The 18268-nt window shown below is 41.7% G+C and overlaps 1 protein-coding gene across 1 annotated transcript in view; it reads right to left on the bottom strand.

Moving 5' to 3' along the window:
- EGFL6 (EGF like domain multiple 6) overlaps nucleotides 1–18268 on the bottom strand; it is a 66137-nt gene that overhangs the window by 37647 nt on the left and 10222 nt on the right. The window contains exons 2-4 of the mRNA XM_077807172.1: nucleotides 10495–10604; nucleotides 5812–5904; nucleotides 1780–1899 (exon numbers count right to left, since the gene is read on the bottom strand). Coding sequence (XP_077663298.1) covers nucleotides 1780–1899; nucleotides 5812–5904; nucleotides 10495–10604 — 323 coding nt within the window. The remainder of the gene's footprint in view (nucleotides 1–1779; nucleotides 1900–5811; nucleotides 5905–10494; nucleotides 10605–18268) is intronic.

The following is an 18268-nucleotide window of genomic DNA, read 5'->3' as shown; positions in this document are numbered from 1 at the left end:
TACTTTAAAAGTATTGTTATATGGAGGGTTGAGTGAAACGTCATTAAAGCAACAGTTGTCCTTCATTCAGGATACAACAAAGGAAGCTGTTGAACTTCTTTATGAAATACTATAGCTGAAACAATAGGAGTCACTGCCCAAAACACAGGCCACATGCAAGGCTGGTCAGGAATCTGAACAGTAGGGGCAGAGGAGTTTGACAAGAGCAGAATGTAAATATATGGGGGCAGGGTATTGTTTGACGGAGCTCTGTGTATGTGAAAGAGAAGTAGCAGAAACATCACAGAAGCACACAAAGAAGGCAGCATGGAAATGCCAGGGACAGCAAGAGAAGCTGTGATGTGTTTTCTGTCCCCCACCCACAACACACACCATGAAAGGGTTACCATGGGCCTGATTTGTTTTGTTAAAACTCTTCATACAGGTTACATCAAAAAGAAAACTTGAGTCAGACACCCCCATGCAGGCACTTATTAATAGCAGGCCAACCCAGCCCACGGGTTTACACAATTGTAAAGGCACAAATAAGTGCTAACTCCAAAGATCAAAATGCAAAATATCAAGTACAGCAAAATAAACCAACCAACCATCCATCATCACCTGCTGCCAGACCCTCTTACCCTGCGCCCTTGTGTAAGTCCTCCAAAACCTTTCCATTATCTCATTTGACCATAAGCACAAATAGATTTCCCTGTACGCAGGTAGATTGGTCACTGCTACCAGATTCACTGAAGAGAACTGCATACCCCTCAAATCAGTGTGTTCATCAATACATCCCTTTGCAGCATGGGGTGACCCACTACTGTGAACCATAACTGCACTTTGTATTTCTCTGCTATTTCTACCCTGTAGACATGATGCAGGGTGCTACAAAGGACTATATCAAGGAGTAATAGGATAAAATTATGCCTGGGAAAATGGAGGTCAAATATTAGGAAAAGTTTCTTAATGGTGGGATATATTAGTATGAAAGTCTTCCAAACAAGTACTGGGAACACCAGGGCTTGGGTCGTGTCAGACAGAACTAGAGAGAGCACTAGAAAGTAGTTTCTAGGATATTAAATTGGCACTTTCACTTTGGGATGGAAAAAGTCCATTCCAAAGTGGAAGAATATGGTTTCCCCATGTTTTAGGAAGCTTACTGAACACTGAACCTCACTAAAAATTCAGTTTGAATTCTGGACAAAGATTTGTATCTATAGTTTATTGTACTGGGCTCATTCATCCCTAGTCAATAAGGATATTGGTCCCAGGATATCAGAGAGACAAGGTGAGTGAGGTAATATCTTTTATTGGACCAACTTCTGTTGGTGAAAGAGACAAGCTTTTGAGCTTACATAGGTCTGAAGAGGAGCTCTGTGTGAGATCAAAAGTTTGTCTGTCTCATGAACGGAATTTGGTCCAGTAAAAGATATTACCAACCTCACCCACCTTCTCTCTCTAATATGGTGCATTAGCAGAGTTGTGGACAGAGGCTATGCAAGCTACCCTACATTTGAACTAACCCTGTAGAACTGTCTAAGGCTTTCATTTTTAAGGACTAACATTCCCCTAAAAACACAACTGTACCCTAGATTAGTTTAATCTATCCCTTTAAAAATACTGCCACAGGGATAGCACATCCTTTAGTGCTGACAGTACTAGGAACCTGAGGGATATACCCTGTCACAGATAAACTAGCTGCCAGTCATCCTTACACAGGAGTCATTTGTGATAAAATATTGATTGGATAATCTGTGTATCTAAATTACTGCCTGTCCTGGGATATGTGTTACTTACTTGCACATGTGCCATCTGGCATGAGCATGTAGCCATTGAGACAATAACACTTGTAGCTGCCATGGGTGTTCATACATCTATGCTCACAGGGACGTGGTTTCAATCCACATTCATTTGTATCTGCAGAAATAATTTGAAAGAAATGAGTGCAGGGATTTTTATTATTTTAAATATACGGTTATAATGTTGCTTCATGCCTAAAATCCCCCAAAGTAAAAGCCCTGGGATAGAAAATGAGCCAACCCTTTGCAAGAAAGGAATTCAGCAGACCATCTGCCTAAGTGAGTACTATAAAAACTAGCAAGGAGAGCCGGCTGCACCTGACAGACTGCAGTGCAACCTCTGGCAGACCGCAAGGGGAGAGAGGAGAGAGAACAGCAATTACAATATTTGCTAACAGCAGGATTTTTATTATTCTAGCTAGAGACTTTAGTCCCCCATCTGACATTCATATGAAAAAAATAAATAAATAAAAAAAAGCGAAAACAAGTCAGTCACACAGCAAGGGGAAAAAGATTACAAAGATTTCATGCGCCAAGCATCAGCTGTGATGTCATGGCAAGAGTGAATCATTACAGAGGGCAGAGTTGATCATATGTTAAGAATTGTCTTTTTTTTTTTTTTTTAAAGGAAACTCACACAGCTGAATTCTTTACCAATCTTCAAAATTCTATTCTCAAAACCCAACCTGTCAATAAAATCTGAAAAGCAGCAGCGTAGCTGAGGGTAAACAGAGTTTACCCACTTCTTATTTAGGGAATATGGGGTTTAGGTTAGTTTACCCACTTTTTTTAAAAAAAAAACTACTCCTGAAAAGGGCAAGAAACAAACAATATTATTTTTAATTGCCCAGGAACCAGCTTTTGTAGAAAAGGAAATCACCTCGCTGAATCTAATTTGCCTGGAGTGAAACACAGTCCTGACAATGGAGGCTACACTCCTGTTATATGTAAACAGTATCTGCATTTGCAACTTTCAGAAACTGTTTGGCAACCGCCCCTCTTTCACTATTTTGAAACCTGTTTATCAAATACTCAAGAGTTCATTAACAAAAAACATCACTGCACATAGTCCATATACCATGTGTTTAATGATACAGTAATGCGATTTCAATAAAGACGAATCTCAGAGGGCTAAGTGGGCTCAATTCCAGTTCTAATGGTCTCAGCATCTGTTCATGTGTCAGTGTGGCCTGCAGGCCACAGGAAAATCTCCAGGCCACAAAGAGCAAACAGTCTGGTAGTGATATGTCTGCAAAAGTATTTGTCAAGAGCCCATTCCAACAGAAAGAGGAAACATGATGTTACTAAAAATGTTGTTGTTTTTCATACATTTTAGAGACACACCAATTTGGAAATTACAACTGAAAGTTTTGTAGCTACTACAGTTCCATGTAACAGCCAAGATTACTGTAACAAAGATGAGCAAAATTTTATTTATTCAACTAGACAATGGAAACATTTTTCAAAATTACCAAAGTGACTTAGAAGCCTAAGTCCTATTGCCATTCAATGATTCTTAGCCTCTTATGAAGAATGGGACTTAGGTGCTTTTGAAATTTTTACCCATTGTGTATAGTCAATTTCACCATTTTCTCTTTCGAGTCAGTCAGTTAGTTTTTCCCTTGCTGAAAATTCCTTATAAATAATTCAACATGGAAGAAGAAAAATTAAAGGGCTTTTCTGAAGGGTTTTTCTAATAGCACCCTTCAAATAATGTTCTGAAATTATCTCAGAAATTGGACTGATTAATTTTTTTTACAAATGGTTAATATTCAAAATTGACAGTGTCCTTTTAATCTGATTGCTTAACATTTTAAAGCAGAGTCTAAAAACACTGTGAAAAAGTAACATATATTGTCTCTTCAAAATTTTCAAAGGCTGCCTTGTAAACTTATGAAGCCAAAACTATTCACTCAAGTTTCTGAATGTACAAGTTTGGATGTCCTAATTTCAGAGTTCTCAAAAATTCAAATTAGCATGTACAAACAAAGGGCATTTACCCATGTAAATTGTGAAGAGTCTATCAATTCAGTTTGGAAGAAAAACTTGTGTTCAAGAAACTGGAGTGGGATTTCTGGGTTCAATTCCTGGTTTTTATGAGAAGTTCATGTGTGTCCTTGGGGAAGTCTCTAATCACTCTGCATCTCATTTCTCCATCCATAAAATGGGGAAGATAATTTATTTAAATAGTAAGATGCCTATACAAGACTCTAGGTGCCCTAACCTATACTACAATAAAAATTGAACAGCATGAAAATAATTTTGAACAGGAACTCAGCAAGCCTACCATCTAGAGAACTCATTTCCACCCCTTAATTGTAGTGGGAAGCACGCTCTCAGCCCTGTCCCCAAATCCTCTCAAACATATGTCTTTTCAAGTGTGCCTGGAAGATCAACACATATGGGCTATTTTGGATTAGTAGGGATGCAAATTTATAATGCTTCCTTTCTTTCATGTCTACTCTGGCTATAAACTCTCTGTGATTATTTTTTTTACTATGCTTAAGCACTGTGCCTAGCAAAATGGGATCTTGATCAAGACCTTTTGGCACTACTGTACTATAAATAGAGTTGCCAACTTTCTAATGGCACAAAACCGAACACTCTTGCCCCGCCCCTTCTCTGAGGCCCTGTCCCTGCTTATTCCATTCCCCCCTCCCTCTGTCGCTTGCTCTCCCCCACCCTCACTCACTTTCACTGGGCTGGGGTAGGGGTGTGGAAGGGCGGTGACGGCTCTGGCTGGGGCTGCAAACTCTGGGGTAGGACCGGGGATGAGGGGTTTGGGGTGTGGGAGAGGGCTCCAGGCAGGGGCAGTGGGCTCCGGGTGTGGCTAGAAATGAGGGGTTCAGGCTGTGGCAGAGAACTCCAGACTGTGTCAGGGGGTTGGGCTGCAGAGGAGGGGGAGGACTCTGGCTGGGGTGCAGGCTCTGAGTGTGCGGCCAGGGTTCAGAGATTTGGGGTGCAGGACGGGGCTCAGGGCTGGGGCAGGGTGTTGGGGGTGTGCAGGGTCCCGGCGATGCTTACTGTGACTCCCAGGAAGCAGTTGCCAGGTCCCTGCAGCCCCTAGGTTCCCGGCCAATGGGAGCTGCGGAGCCGACACTTGGGGTGGGGGCAGCGCATGGAGCCTCCCTGGAAGCCCATGCACCTAAGGGCCACAAGGACCTCGGGGCCACTCTGGGAGCTGCAGGGAGCCTACTTTAGCCCCGGGCCTCTGCTGTGCCACCGACTGGTCCATTAGAAGTCCGACCAGAGCCGCCAGGGTCCCTTTTCAACTGGGCGTTCCGGTCGAAAACCGGACACCTGGCAACCCCAACTATAAACAATACAAAAACTGTTTGCATACATCCAATATTCTGAGTGAGCAAAAATATAGGGTCAGCCAACAATGCACACCCCAAATCCTGGCTGCATAAGCAGAAGAAAGGAAATGTGCAGGATGGGTTCAGAACACTGAACACTTGTTCTTCAGTATCTTTACAGTATATAAAAACGTACTTAAAGTGGAAGCATGGTCCAATGGCTTGGGCATGAGCCTAGGACCTGGGAAACCTAGGTTCAATTCCTTACTCTGCCATAGCTGTCCTAACATACCTTGGGCAAGTCACTTAGCTGCTCTATGCCTCCGGTCCCCCTCTGTACAATGGAACAAGTGGCACTGCCCTGTCTTACAGGAGTACCGTCAGTATAAATAAATGAAAGATTGTAAGGCACTCACAGATACTAAAGCAATGGGGGCCATGTAAGTACTGTAGCTATATTAGTACACTATCTAGAAGAAAGATGCTTGTTGAGGGAACAGATAAGTGGAATGTTTTCATTGAAGACTACCTACCTGTTTTAGTTTCCATATTTATCATTTAATCATCCATGACAATTCAGAATTCCTAAGTCAGTTAAGCTGTAGCTGCAAAGAAATGGCTGAGGTCCCCCCCTCTCCCCCCGCACACACAAACTTTTCCACAGGGAGCTGAAGACAAGGAGATAGACTGTCAAAGTCTCGTTTTGGAAAAGAACTATAGTTTGTACAAACCTTGACTGCAGGTTTTCCCTGTGAATCCAGGAAAACATTTGCATTTGTTTGGCCCCACACACTCGCCATACTTGCACCCATGTTCACAGGTGGCTGGAGGGCAAAACAGAGAGAAATTAAAGGCGTTGTTGCTGGAAGGTAGAGACATTTCTGCATTACAAGAGAACCTAGCATGAACTAAAGTTGTCAAAGTGTTTCATCTGCATTACTCCATCATACCCAGAGGACATTTTAATTGAACAGGACAAAACTCAAGGCAGCACAGGTAGCTTGCTCTGTCTACACTAGTAATTTTTTGTTGAGCAGGGAGCAGGAGGAAGATGCTGGCTTAGCATGAGTATGGGAGGGAAAAGAAGGAATTTGGCATTGATTTGGAGCAGAAGAGAGTAGTGTTGCTGGGAGAAGAGGGTTGATGCGGGCAGGGGCTTTGGGGTTGAAGGGAAAGGAAGGGGAGATGGTGCTGCCATTGGCTTACGAAGAGCTGGATGCACTGAAAGGAATTTCATAGCTTTCTTCCTTCGTCCCCTCCAGAACAATCCCCTCACGTTCTTTCCCCCTGCCAAAAATGGGGTTGCATCAGTAAGAAGCTGCATCAGTTTCCTCTTAGGACCTTCCTTATCCCTCTGCACAATGGAGCTTGACTGTAGGAGAGTGTGGAGCACTGGACGAATAGAGCTGCAGTTTAAGGCAGCTGCCAGGGTTCTGCTAGATCACAGCACACAGCTCATCCATTCAACGAGTTTACTTGCTGTCAGGGAGCAGGTGAATGGAAATATGTAAGGCTGGTAGAAGCTTGGAAATTTGGAACTAAAATGTGCATCCTCTCAAAAAAAAATCTCAAACTCATCTGTATTCGTTCATTATCACGAGTGTTCGTAAGTGCTGAGATATATTTAGCATTTTAAAACCCAAGATTCAGTTGTAATGTCTATTATTTATAATGCATAGGTCTGAGCGGTTCTCCCTTTTCCTCTGAATTCCCCCTCACTGTCCTTTGTCCATGCCTCTTCCTTCCTTTTTCTACCCACTCTGGCATTCCACTTATGAACGTTTCCAGAGAGGCTTTATCTCTATCAAATACTGTTGAATTGTCTTCTTTTCTAAGCCATTCTAGAGCAGCTTCAGGTTACTGTAGATAAGAAGGGTCAGACTCTCTGCCAGTTGACTTAGACCCCATGCAGTTCCCTTGGAAATCAATCAGATGCATAGAGATTGAACTGGCACAGAATTTTCCTGATGTGTCTGAACGCTTTCTAATTATGGGGTCTGACATGCCACCTGAGAATTGCAGTGACTGTCTGACACCATGTCCATGTAGCATAACAGCTTTCTGTATACAATAGTAAGATGTTTAACATCTAATGATAAAGCACACACAGTATCTAAAGTCTTCCCATATAGTATGAACATACTGGAGAAACTAATGATGTCAAGACAGCTTCAAATACACTTGTGCATCCTGGTATGCAAGAGAGCAAAAATCTAGCCCTGGATTCTAAATTACTAACTAAATGCTTTATTATGTCTTTGGACTGGGCAGTTGTATGTCCCATCCCACACTGAGGGTTACATTTTTCTTTTAAAAGAATACCAAACAATTTGGCTAGATTTACTGGCAGGGGAAATTTAAAATTACTCCTTCCATCAGCAAGGTCCTCCACACAAGATTGACTCACTCTAAGGAAGGTCAGGCCAAATAGCTCTATCTCCTGCCAGGAACTTCATAGAAGCTCCCAGGAAGGAATGTGTGTGTGTGAAGCCATCAGAGACTCAGGAGCACATCTAGTCCATACTCTAAGTGCTCTCTCCCTGTTGGGGGGGTGCAGATGCGGATTTGTGTAAAAATAAAACCAAAAACCTTTGCTTTGTCCTGTTCAAGGTGAAATATTGCCTACCCAATTCAGTGCCCCCAACCTACTTTCTCGATTCACCTCTGGATTCTAGTCTCATCTTCATCTATAACCTTGCCTCTGGCTTGTGCATGGTGGTTACTAAGTTGTGCTTTATATCTTTTGCTCTGAAGCGGTTTCTTTTTGGAGAAACATGAAGTGCACTGGAGCGGATTATAAATTGCGATACCTCTTCCACCTGTTAAGCCTGAACATATTTATGAGTTTAAGCTTTTTAATTCACAACCCATTACGTTATTAGCCAGTAGGTGGGTGCCCTTCGTTCTAATACTTCCAGATGTTCTGAGGGCTTGGCAGTTCTTTAAAAAAACCTGCTCACATGAGCAGGAAATTCAGTGTGATTACTAACATCAGTAAGGTTTCAGAGTAGCAGCCGTGTTAGTCTGTATCCGCAAAAAGAAAAGGAGTACCTGTGGCACTTTAAAGACTAACAAATTTATTTGAGCATAAGCTTTCGTGAGCTACAGCTCACTTCATTTGTTAGTCTCTAAGGTGCCACAAGTACTCCTTTTCTTTTAACACCAGTAAGTGCTACACAGCATGCAAAAGACTTAATGAACCAGTACTTTAAACTATACCCAGACTACAATGGTTTGTAATATTGCAATAACCATTATGGCTTAATTTTCAGTGCATTCAATACACTGGATTGCAGAACTGGAAAACTGCCATCTTGATATTTTTGGTATCCATGAACTAGTGGGTTGTAAGAATGTCAGCTTTTGCTTTTCAAGAGCTAGATCTCTCCAATCTCCCTATTTGCTAAAACAATAAAAAGTAAGAGCAAAAATTTCAAGTGTGTCTTCAATGTTCAGCACCTGAAGTCTTGTTTACCTTGTTTTTTTCCCCACAGAGGTTTTGAGCACTAGACTACTTAGGTGCCTAAATAAGATTTAGATGCCTAACTTTGGACACCCAACTTTGCAAAATTTGGCTTAAACTAATACTGGTGCTCAGGACAGTGGTTATGAATAGTCTGGGGGATGTGGCTTTTTATTTGGTAATTCAGGACTTAATTGATTTGTCACAAGTCTGTTGTGAAACACTTATTTCCCCAGTGCTTTACAAGTTTCTTACACTGCTACAGAACTGTTATTTTATTTTCAGGGGAGCTCATAAAATGGTATTTAGAGCATTGTATCCTGTACACGAGATACCCAAAAATATTTTACAAAAGCAGATATTCTCCAATATGACATATTTTCTTTTTTAAATGTAAGGCCTAATCATGCAATGCATAGATACAAGTAACTCCTGCTGAAGTCAGTAGGATATTGTTGTTGTTGGTTATTTGCATTACCATAGCACCTAGGAACCCTGAAGATCTTGTCCCAATTCTCTTGTGTACCTATATTGCCAGTTAAAACACATAGGAAAGCCACAATTTAGAATTTGCCAGAATTAGCACAATGGAATTTAGGTATCTTTATGAAGTTCTTTAAAAATTTGTTGAACATTTATTAAATGTATTAATCCTTTGCATTTAAATCACCTCTTACCTCAAATTAATGAAGAATTTCACCACACCGTACCTAAACTGACATAAACCCTGAATGAACAGTTGCACACTGTGAAATCAAATGAATATTAAAAAAATCCTTGCTTAGAGCGAGGAGCTACTGCATCTTTATTTACAGTTTAGATTTACATTGTGGTTGACTCAAACCAGAAATCTGCCAGGCGAAGAATTTCAAGAATTTGTGAAAACTGGACACGAACAGGAGGTCATCTGAGCGCTTTTGTGGGGGGGGAACGTGACGAGCTGCATTTGCTCATCCAAATTACTTTTGCATATTGCTATATTTACCTCTGTGTATTCTTTAACACCAGAACTAGGGTTATACAAACAATGTAAAATTACTAAGTAATCCCTTTGCTCAAGCTTTTTTTTTTTTTTTTTTTTTTTTAAAAAACTGGCATTGCTTTCTGAAAAGATTATTAATACAATTATAAGGAGAAAAGGCTTTTGGGTATCACTCCCTTTTCGATAGCAGTCTACTGATTTTTACCAATTATACACTGAACTTTTATTAAACTTCAACAGATAGTCAGCGCTAAGTTTATTGGCACAGCAGATGGAGCAGCTGAGAAATTGCCTCCTCCTAAAGTCCAACATTTTACAAGTTCATTGTGCTTTGCCTAAATACAGCTGGGGAGAGATTTCATATTACCCTCTCCCTAGCATCTGTATGCCCTTAACAGATTGGAAGTTTTTAAAAAACCATTGGTCTTTCATTAGGACCCCAGGGACCAGAATACTGGCTGGCAACATAAGTTACATTCAGATGAACTTGTTGCTTGAATTTTATTCAGTTTTTAGAAGGGTGAAAACTATTTCTTCCCAGAGAATCTGAAGATAAAGGCTGCTACTTAATGAAAAGCATCTGTCTGTAAATATTGCTTTAGCGACTACAGTCTGCATTTCTGATTTTTTGGATTTTGTTATAATTTTCGATGGCTATCTTGATCCAGGCATTCTCCAGTTCTTATCTTTCAGTTTGTTATGCAGAAAGTCAGGCCAGATAATCCTAATGGTCCCTTCTGGCCTTAAAAAGTTATGAATCTATTTTACTGAGTGCCTTTGTCTGTCCAATTCTGCATTTTTAAAGGGATTCCCTCTAAAACTCAAAACTCATTTTCTTCATGCTCCTCCAGTATATTGACTCCTCACCGGTTCTGCTTCCTATAACCTCTGGGGGGCCCATAAGGAGCCACATTATTAAAAGCTAAGCACACAGTCATGAAGATGTCAATGGTTATTTGCTAATGTTACCTTCGCAGTGCCCTTTGTTCTTTCTCCAGCCATAGCAGCACTCGAGCTTAGAACCGTAGCGACAAACCCCAGGCTGGCTCACACTCATCGGCTGCCTGTGACCTCTTGAGCTGTGCACGAAGCATAATATTAGCTGCAGCAGAGGAACACATTTTAATCTACCATCACACTGCCTCCTTTGCACGTTTTAATCGAACGTCGTCCACCACCACACATTTTAACATTGCTGACGTGCGTCACTGAAGCAGTCAGCAGGGTTCGTTGAAGGGATGCTAAGTAGGTGATTCGAGGGTTTTCAAACTGTAACTAACTTACAACTTTTCTATTAAAATTGCAAAGTAGGAAATAGGGCCAGATCCTCAGCTTGCACAAGTCAATGTAGTTTCACTGGAGTCAATGGGATGACTCCATTTTGCACCGGATGAGGAAATGGGCCACCGTGACTAATTCTACAATGCTAATGACCAAATTACAGTACTAATGGAAAATCAGTGCTGCATAACTTCTGAGGTGGTTACCATGCAGTGGCAGATGACATGATGGGTTTGGGGTCCCTCTCCTGCCCATTAACCTCCCCCCAGCCCATCCGTTTTTCCTCCTCCAACTCTCGGTCCATAAGGTCTTCGGCCATTCAGCCACCTATGCATGAAACTCCCTCCACGACCTGAAATCCCATGTGTCCACCCCCTTCTCCACGCCCCTCCTTAGTACACTCCTTTGACAAAGTCTACAAATATTTGGTCCTTCCTCAGAGAAAATGTTGCCTCCTTAGAGAGAGTTCAGTAGCTGGAATTTCCAGGTGAATGTGTGGGGTATTTTCAGGGCAATGTGTGGGAACATATAAGTCCTCCACTGAAAATAAGACTCATGAATTTTTGTCCTTCCTCTGATAATATATTAACGTCACCACTTCATCTCCTGATGATAGTGTCATTAAGGCCGGTCACCCTGTATTGAGCTGTAATATAACTTTTATTGGAGCAACTATGGAGTTACAATGCTCATTACAGATTGCTAAGGCTCTCATCCCCACAGGAATCATTCACATAAATTAAGAGAAAAAGAATACTTCCAAAGATAGGGAATGATATTTCCCTCAGCAAAACTGCCTTCTGAAATGGAACTGTCACCAGAGGCAGGCCAGCCAGGAGACAGGTCACCAGAAGGAATCCAAGAGCTCATAGTTATTGGAGAGCCTAAACAAAACGTTGCATCTCACCCTGCACGGGGCAAGACTTAGGGGTCTGATGGAGCTCTGTAAGGTCTATTCTATATAGGTTTTTATTACACGCTCACCACTATAGTATCTGAGCGCCTTCCAGCAGTGCATTAAGGCACGTGACACATCTGTCATGTGGTGTTTATTCTCTCATTCCTCTCCCCAAAGGAAGAAGCGTGTGCAGTGAAGTGTCTTTGTCTGGTAGGGTGTGTCTTAAAATATAAATATATCTGTTGCTATAGGTTTTTTAGGAAAGGCATGTCTTGCTGGTCCTTCGTTCTTGGAAGGTCATGTCAGGTTTCATTGAAGCCTGCTACCATAATGGCAGTAGATGGTACTGTAACCCACACACCTCCTGGGTGCGGTGTTCTGTCCCCTCTAATGGCACCGAGACCATTTAGAAATTAATGAGTCTGCTACAACATTAGCTAAGGGCACTGTAGCTTTTAGTTCATGCAGTAGAGGCTCAAGCACTAAGCTTCAGAGATCCCAGGTTCAATCCCGCCCACCAATGACTGGGGGCTGTTGGTGTTACAGTACCACCGGTGGCTGGCAGACACCGTTAACTTTACAAATGCATGTTAAGGTTTCTGATGTCATTTCAATAGTCAGTTCATGATTCCTAGACTCTGAATTTGGGGCTATTTGATTTTTATTCAAAAAACTTTGCCTTTCCCTTTCTTTAACAAACAAACATTGCTTTGTAAAGCTCAAGGGGCAGATGCTGAGCCAGTGTACATCAGCACAGTTCCATAGACTTCAATGACGTTCTGTGCCTTAAAATTGAGGGAAGGCTTTTTATGCTGCTCAGATTGAAAGAAATCCTGTTGGACGTGTATTTTCTTTAAAAATCATTCTACATATGGCTGAAAAGCTTTCTGTTGGGAAAGGGTCTTGAAAACACACCTGAGTCCATTCTGCCCATGTAGACAAATGATACTACACCAAAGTCATCTGCAGGAGTCAGGAATCTCATGTGTGATATGAAGAAATTAATTCACAAACCATTAATTCAGTACAAGAATCTAATGGTTTTTGAGGTAACTGTGAGTAACTGCACTCTGTATTACCATTCTTATATAAAATCCCCTGGATGTACCATGGCTTGATATTGCAGGAACTGCAGATAAAAAAAGATTACATTTTCCACTAAATTTTTTTCAACATTTTTGTGGCTATCAGTTCCCAGAAGATGAACATATTTCACTAATCAAATTTTTGATTTGACAACACTAAAGATAAAATTTATCCAGACCATCCTGCCTCTTTAAGGACATGACAAAATACTCAGTTGGTGAGGGGAGGTTTAGCTGTCTGGGCATGGATTTTGTTAAGAGCGATCCAGCTCTGGTCTTCAATATCAGTCCATATCTATGGACTCCTCCTTGGAATGGAAGAATGTAGGCATTGCTACAGAAGATCAGGCCTCTTCCCCACTGTGGTCAGTACCAGAGGCTTCACAGGAGGTGCAAGAAATCCAGGAGAACACAGGTATGGGATCACCTGTTCCTAGAGGAGCTTTTTCACCATTCCCCCATCAATCAGATCTGTCCCCATTATTGGATGATACCTTGAAGCATAAGAGTTTATATCCTTGCCAAACTTGAAGAAATATAGTAAATCCATCTCAGTCTCCATTTGCTCTAGAGTACCGCAAGCACCATTCTGTCCACATCACCAAGAGACATGTCTCAACTCATCCCTCTCCTTTGAGATACACCAGGATCAATGACGAATTTAAAGCTGCAGCATTAAAGACCTGAACTGCTGAGGAATAAACCTTTTGCCATTCAGCAGTGAGCCTTTCACCCCCAGATCACAAGCTTCATTGTGAACAAACGCCCTAATATAATCAATGTTCTTTGTTTGTTTTTTTTAATTGGAAGGCCTAGCTACTCTGAGCCTTTGAATTGCAGTGACAGTATTTCATGCAAGACTTCAGACCTAACAGAACAAATCAGCAAATATTCCAATGATCTCACTTCTGGATGCAGCTAAGCCAACCTCTTTCCAAAGGAGCCATTAATTTTAGTGGCCTGACAGGAGAGGCTCCAGGCCCATTTTTCTGAAGTGCTGAGGACTCAGAACTCCCACTGAAGCTAACAGGAGCTGTTCATGCTCAACATTTTTGGTAACAGGCCACAATCTTTCCTGAGAGCTGCACCAACCCTGGAAGTGTCCAAAACTGGAGAACACTTTTGGTCAAGTGACGTGTAAGCCTTTGGTGATACTAAAAGATAATGACTGGAAGATCAATTAAAACCAGAAGACCAAAAGTAAGATGTAGTATATATTTGAATTTGAAATAAAGGGGAGTAGAAAATTATCAAAATGAAGAATAAATAAGGAAAGCAGAGGAGCAAGACTCTATTTCCATGGTTGCACGAAGGGCCGCATCCTATCACCAGCTCCAAAGTGATGCATTTCCTCACAGAGTTCTTTCTTCTTTATTGCAGCTGTAAAGTTTGACAATCAAGGCTGTTTTCAACCATTTTTAATTACTTGTTTCAACCTGGTCAGTCTCAACTAAAACAAAACAATAAATGCAGATGTTCAGAAAGCTTCTCCATTGTGCAGCTGTTGTTAGAAAGTTAAAAGGCAGAAAAATGGTACATGTTCGTGGATAGGAGGTAACACAGCCTAATTCTCACTGACACTGAAGTCTTTTGACACTCCTCTGGCATTGGAAAGAAGCATTAAAGTCAACGTAAAGGCTTGGCTACACTTGCAGATGTAGAGCGCTGGGAGTTAAACCAGTCTTTGGAGACTGCAGCAGGGAAAACACTGCCGTGTGTTTACACTGTCAGCTGCAAGCACACTGGCATGGCCACATTAGCAGCTCTTGCAACGCCACAAAGAGCAGTGCATTGAGGAGCTAACCCAGTGTGCAAGAGGCTGCAACATGCTTGTCAAATGAGGGGTGGAGGGTGGAGTGTGACAGGGAGTGTGTATGTCGGGGGAAAGAGTGTTTTGGGGGGCTGAGAGTGTGTCAGCATGCTGTCTTGTAAGTTCAGACAGCAGCAGACTCCCCTCCCTCCATCCCCTCCCCCTCACAACAGCAGCAATCTACAGTAATGGTTTGCTTTGTCCCAGAGCAGATACACATGCTGGCTGTCAGAAATGGAGCTTTGAAAGGGGATATCCGCATGCCTACAGCTGATTTCAAAACGATGACAAGAGTGGCCACTCGACGTCAGGGGATTATGGGACATTTCTGGAGGCCAATCATAGTGCAGTAATGCAACATGTCATCCACACTGACACCCGGGCGTTTCAGCCGGGGTGCAGCAAGCTTTATGCTTCTCGTGGAGGTGGATTACCAGGAGCGTTCCAGCTGCAGAGTCCAGGCGCTCTACGTGCCTTGCCAGCATGGACACCTCAGGAGTTAGGGCACCCGGGACTGCTTTAATGTGCTCTAACTTGCAAGTGTAGCCAAGACCTAAATGTAGGTAATATACACCTTAAGGCGCCTGCTCCATTTGCACTTTACAGAGTAGTGTAAAAACCCATAGGGTAGTTGAGAATCAGGCCCACTGTGCTGCTAATAGAGGAAGCACATAGCCAGGAAGGCATTAGAAGAAAGACATATCAAGTGGAACATGGGAAACATTAGGAATGTTTGCAGAAGTGCTGATTAAATGCAACTCTCTCATTATTTCACACAGAGTGATGTACTCAACACTTCCCAAAGCCAGGCCTATGCGCTCAGAGGTGAATCTGTATCTTGCCATTCATTTCCTTATTCTTCCTTTTTCCATGGATATGCCTTCTGGGTTTAGCGTAGCCCACAGTTTCCATGGCCTTCTGCGTCCATATAATCTCCACAACCATATGGCCCCCCGTTACCATAGAACCCCTTCTACCTGAATGGGCCCATAACCATATAATCCTCCATAACACATGGGCCCCATAACCACCTCTGATATCTCTGGAGATATTCCATTATGCTTTCCTAAGGGAAAGAGCTGAGAATTGGTCCTGGAGAGATCATGACAGCCGGCAGTGGTCGGATCAGCATTATGGAGTCAAGACACTGCCTTATATATGGCTTGTAGCAGTGGTCCACACATGCTTTGTGGAATATTAGCTCACATGTTTGCGAAGCAAGACATCTTTCCGCAGTGGAGATAAATCTGAACACAGCAGGCAAGATAGTAAACTTCAGGTACACAGGCAGTGGAACAAAAATGTTAATAATAAGCTCCTATTGCAATTGAGGTCACAGAGACCCAAAGAGAGACCTAACCAGCTCTTTTGAATCCTTGTTATTCTTTCCTAAAAAATCCTGTCTCTAAAAAGTAGAAATTTTATATATTTATATCACTAATGCTTGGGATTTCCGGTCAATTTAAAAAAATTGAAGAACATTGCTGGGATAGCATTAATAATGCTAACTTCCTTATTAGGACATACTCTCTACTTACAAACGAGTTCAGCCCAGCATCAGAATGTGGTGCTTTGGTTTGTAAACCTTAGTGAGGCACCAATACTTGTTGATAACTAAACAAAAGTTTTTTTTAAAAATCAAAACAAAATACTAAACACCACTTCTTCAGCTGGTGTAAATCTACACTGTTCCACTGGAGCTACACTAAGTTATACCAGATGAGGATCTGCATCTCTAATTACTTCTGCACATGAGAACGTAGCAATTGCCATGCTGGAAGATATAAGTGACCCATCTAATCTAGTATCCTGTCTCAGTGAGCTGCTTCAGAAGAACAATGAATTAGCCCTTCATGGAGTCAGTTTAAGGAGTTTCTTTCTAAACCCTAAATTAAAAACTGGAAATCAGATTTTTCAGAGCTCCCAAGGGATTTGAATACCCAAGTTCCAACTAAAATCAATAGGATCCAGTGTTCCAAATGTATACCTTGCTCTGAAAATCCAAGCCTTTAATTTCTAAACATGAAAAAACCAAATGCCCACAATTTGATAATGGGGAAAAAAAAGAAAAAACCCAAAACTTTTTACGTTAAGAATCACAGAATGTTTGTACAAGATTCTGGGAATGCACGTGGGCTGTTGAATGGTGAGTGGCGACAGAAAGGATCCATACTGTTTAAGAAGTCTTTTTGGATGTGCGTGATCTTTTCATTGAAGGAAGATGATTGTCCTTCACTTGGTGGTTGGTGCTCAGCTCTGAGGCAGGTAGTAGAGATTTTGGATTGCTGAAGCTGTTTACCACCCTGGATAATGCCTTAGGGCAGGACTTGGCAACCTTAATAGATGCTGATAGTAAGGCTCTCTTAGCCTGTAGTGCAGCTTCAGCATAGGCTTGAAGAATTTAGGTTTTATTCTTTCTGAATCAGCTTTTGCTTTCCTCCATCGGTGCTCAAGGTTCCATCCTGCTCTCTTCATCCAGCACAAGGTATCAGAAAACTAAGGAGATCTGTATAGGCGAAGGGGAGGAAGGGCTGTTTGGGGGCCAGCATATCAGTGGCAGAGGCCAGTACAGAATATTAATGATTCACCCCTCCCCTACTCCTCCTCCCACTGTTGGTGGGGGGCTGTTGTCCTTTAGCAGGCTTTGGAATTTGTTGAAGTCCATGAGCTTTGTGGTCAAATCAGGATCAGTGATCTTTATTGCCTGGGCAATGGAAAGTTTCTGACTACTTCCCTAATAATATGATGGTCTGTCCAAGATAATTGCTGGGTTGTGATGTACTCTGACATCGAGGCCCAAGGCCAGGTATCCAAGGTGTAACCAGCTGAGTGGTTTGGCCAGAGATGACCTGTGAAAGTCTTACAGAGGAAAATGAGGAGATAAATTTTACGGACTTTTGAATCTGTGATCTTGTCAATATGAGCGTCCTTAGGTGCTCTCAACATCGGTCCATCCTGGGGACAATACACTTACTTATAGGATCACGTACAGCGCCTCTTCAGATGTATGAAGACAGTGATTTAAGTGGTAATCACTACCTTAAGAAGTATATGTGAAGGCTTTTACTGCTCTATACATTAGAAGAATTCAACGTGTCATCCAATGGCCTTCCCTCTAATATTTATTTGGCCTTCTATAAAAACATTTGGTTCATCAGTGTACCAGTGTCAAAGAATACAGTGTCAATGTGCATCAGCTATGGGAGCTAAAAATTAATGCTAAATATTTTCTGCCATACATCCTATGTAACCTCTCTGACTTCAGCAAGCGTTGTAGGAGATGTAAGCCAGTACAGAATCTCTCCCCGCCAATAACTGAAAACTGTATATGACAAACTGGCACTGGTGGTTGTTGCCACTAAGCACGGACCAAATCCTTTCCACTTTATTCATCCGGGTAGTCTGATCATCATCACTGGAATGCTCACAAGATTAAGGCAGACAGAATTTGGATCATAAGAAATACGATCTAATTAGTTACCTTGAAAGCAAAATCTGGGCCCATTTATAGAGAAGTCAAGTTGACTTGACAAATAATTTTTTTTATTAAGTGATTAATTTTATTTAAAATATCTTTTACAAATCCCCAAATGTTCCTAAAGTAAAAATGTCAGTTCCAACCTCACCTTATAAAACTGGCACATATTTTGTAATTATCCAAATAAAATG

Source organism: Eretmochelys imbricata, chromosome 1 (assembly GCF_965152235.1).
Source record: "Eretmochelys imbricata isolate rEreImb1 chromosome 1, rEreImb1.hap1, whole genome shotgun sequence".
Taxonomy (NCBI): domain Eukaryota; kingdom Metazoa; phylum Chordata; order Testudines; family Cheloniidae; genus Eretmochelys; species Eretmochelys imbricata.
This window is presented reverse-complemented; position numbering and strand designations above follow the sequence as displayed.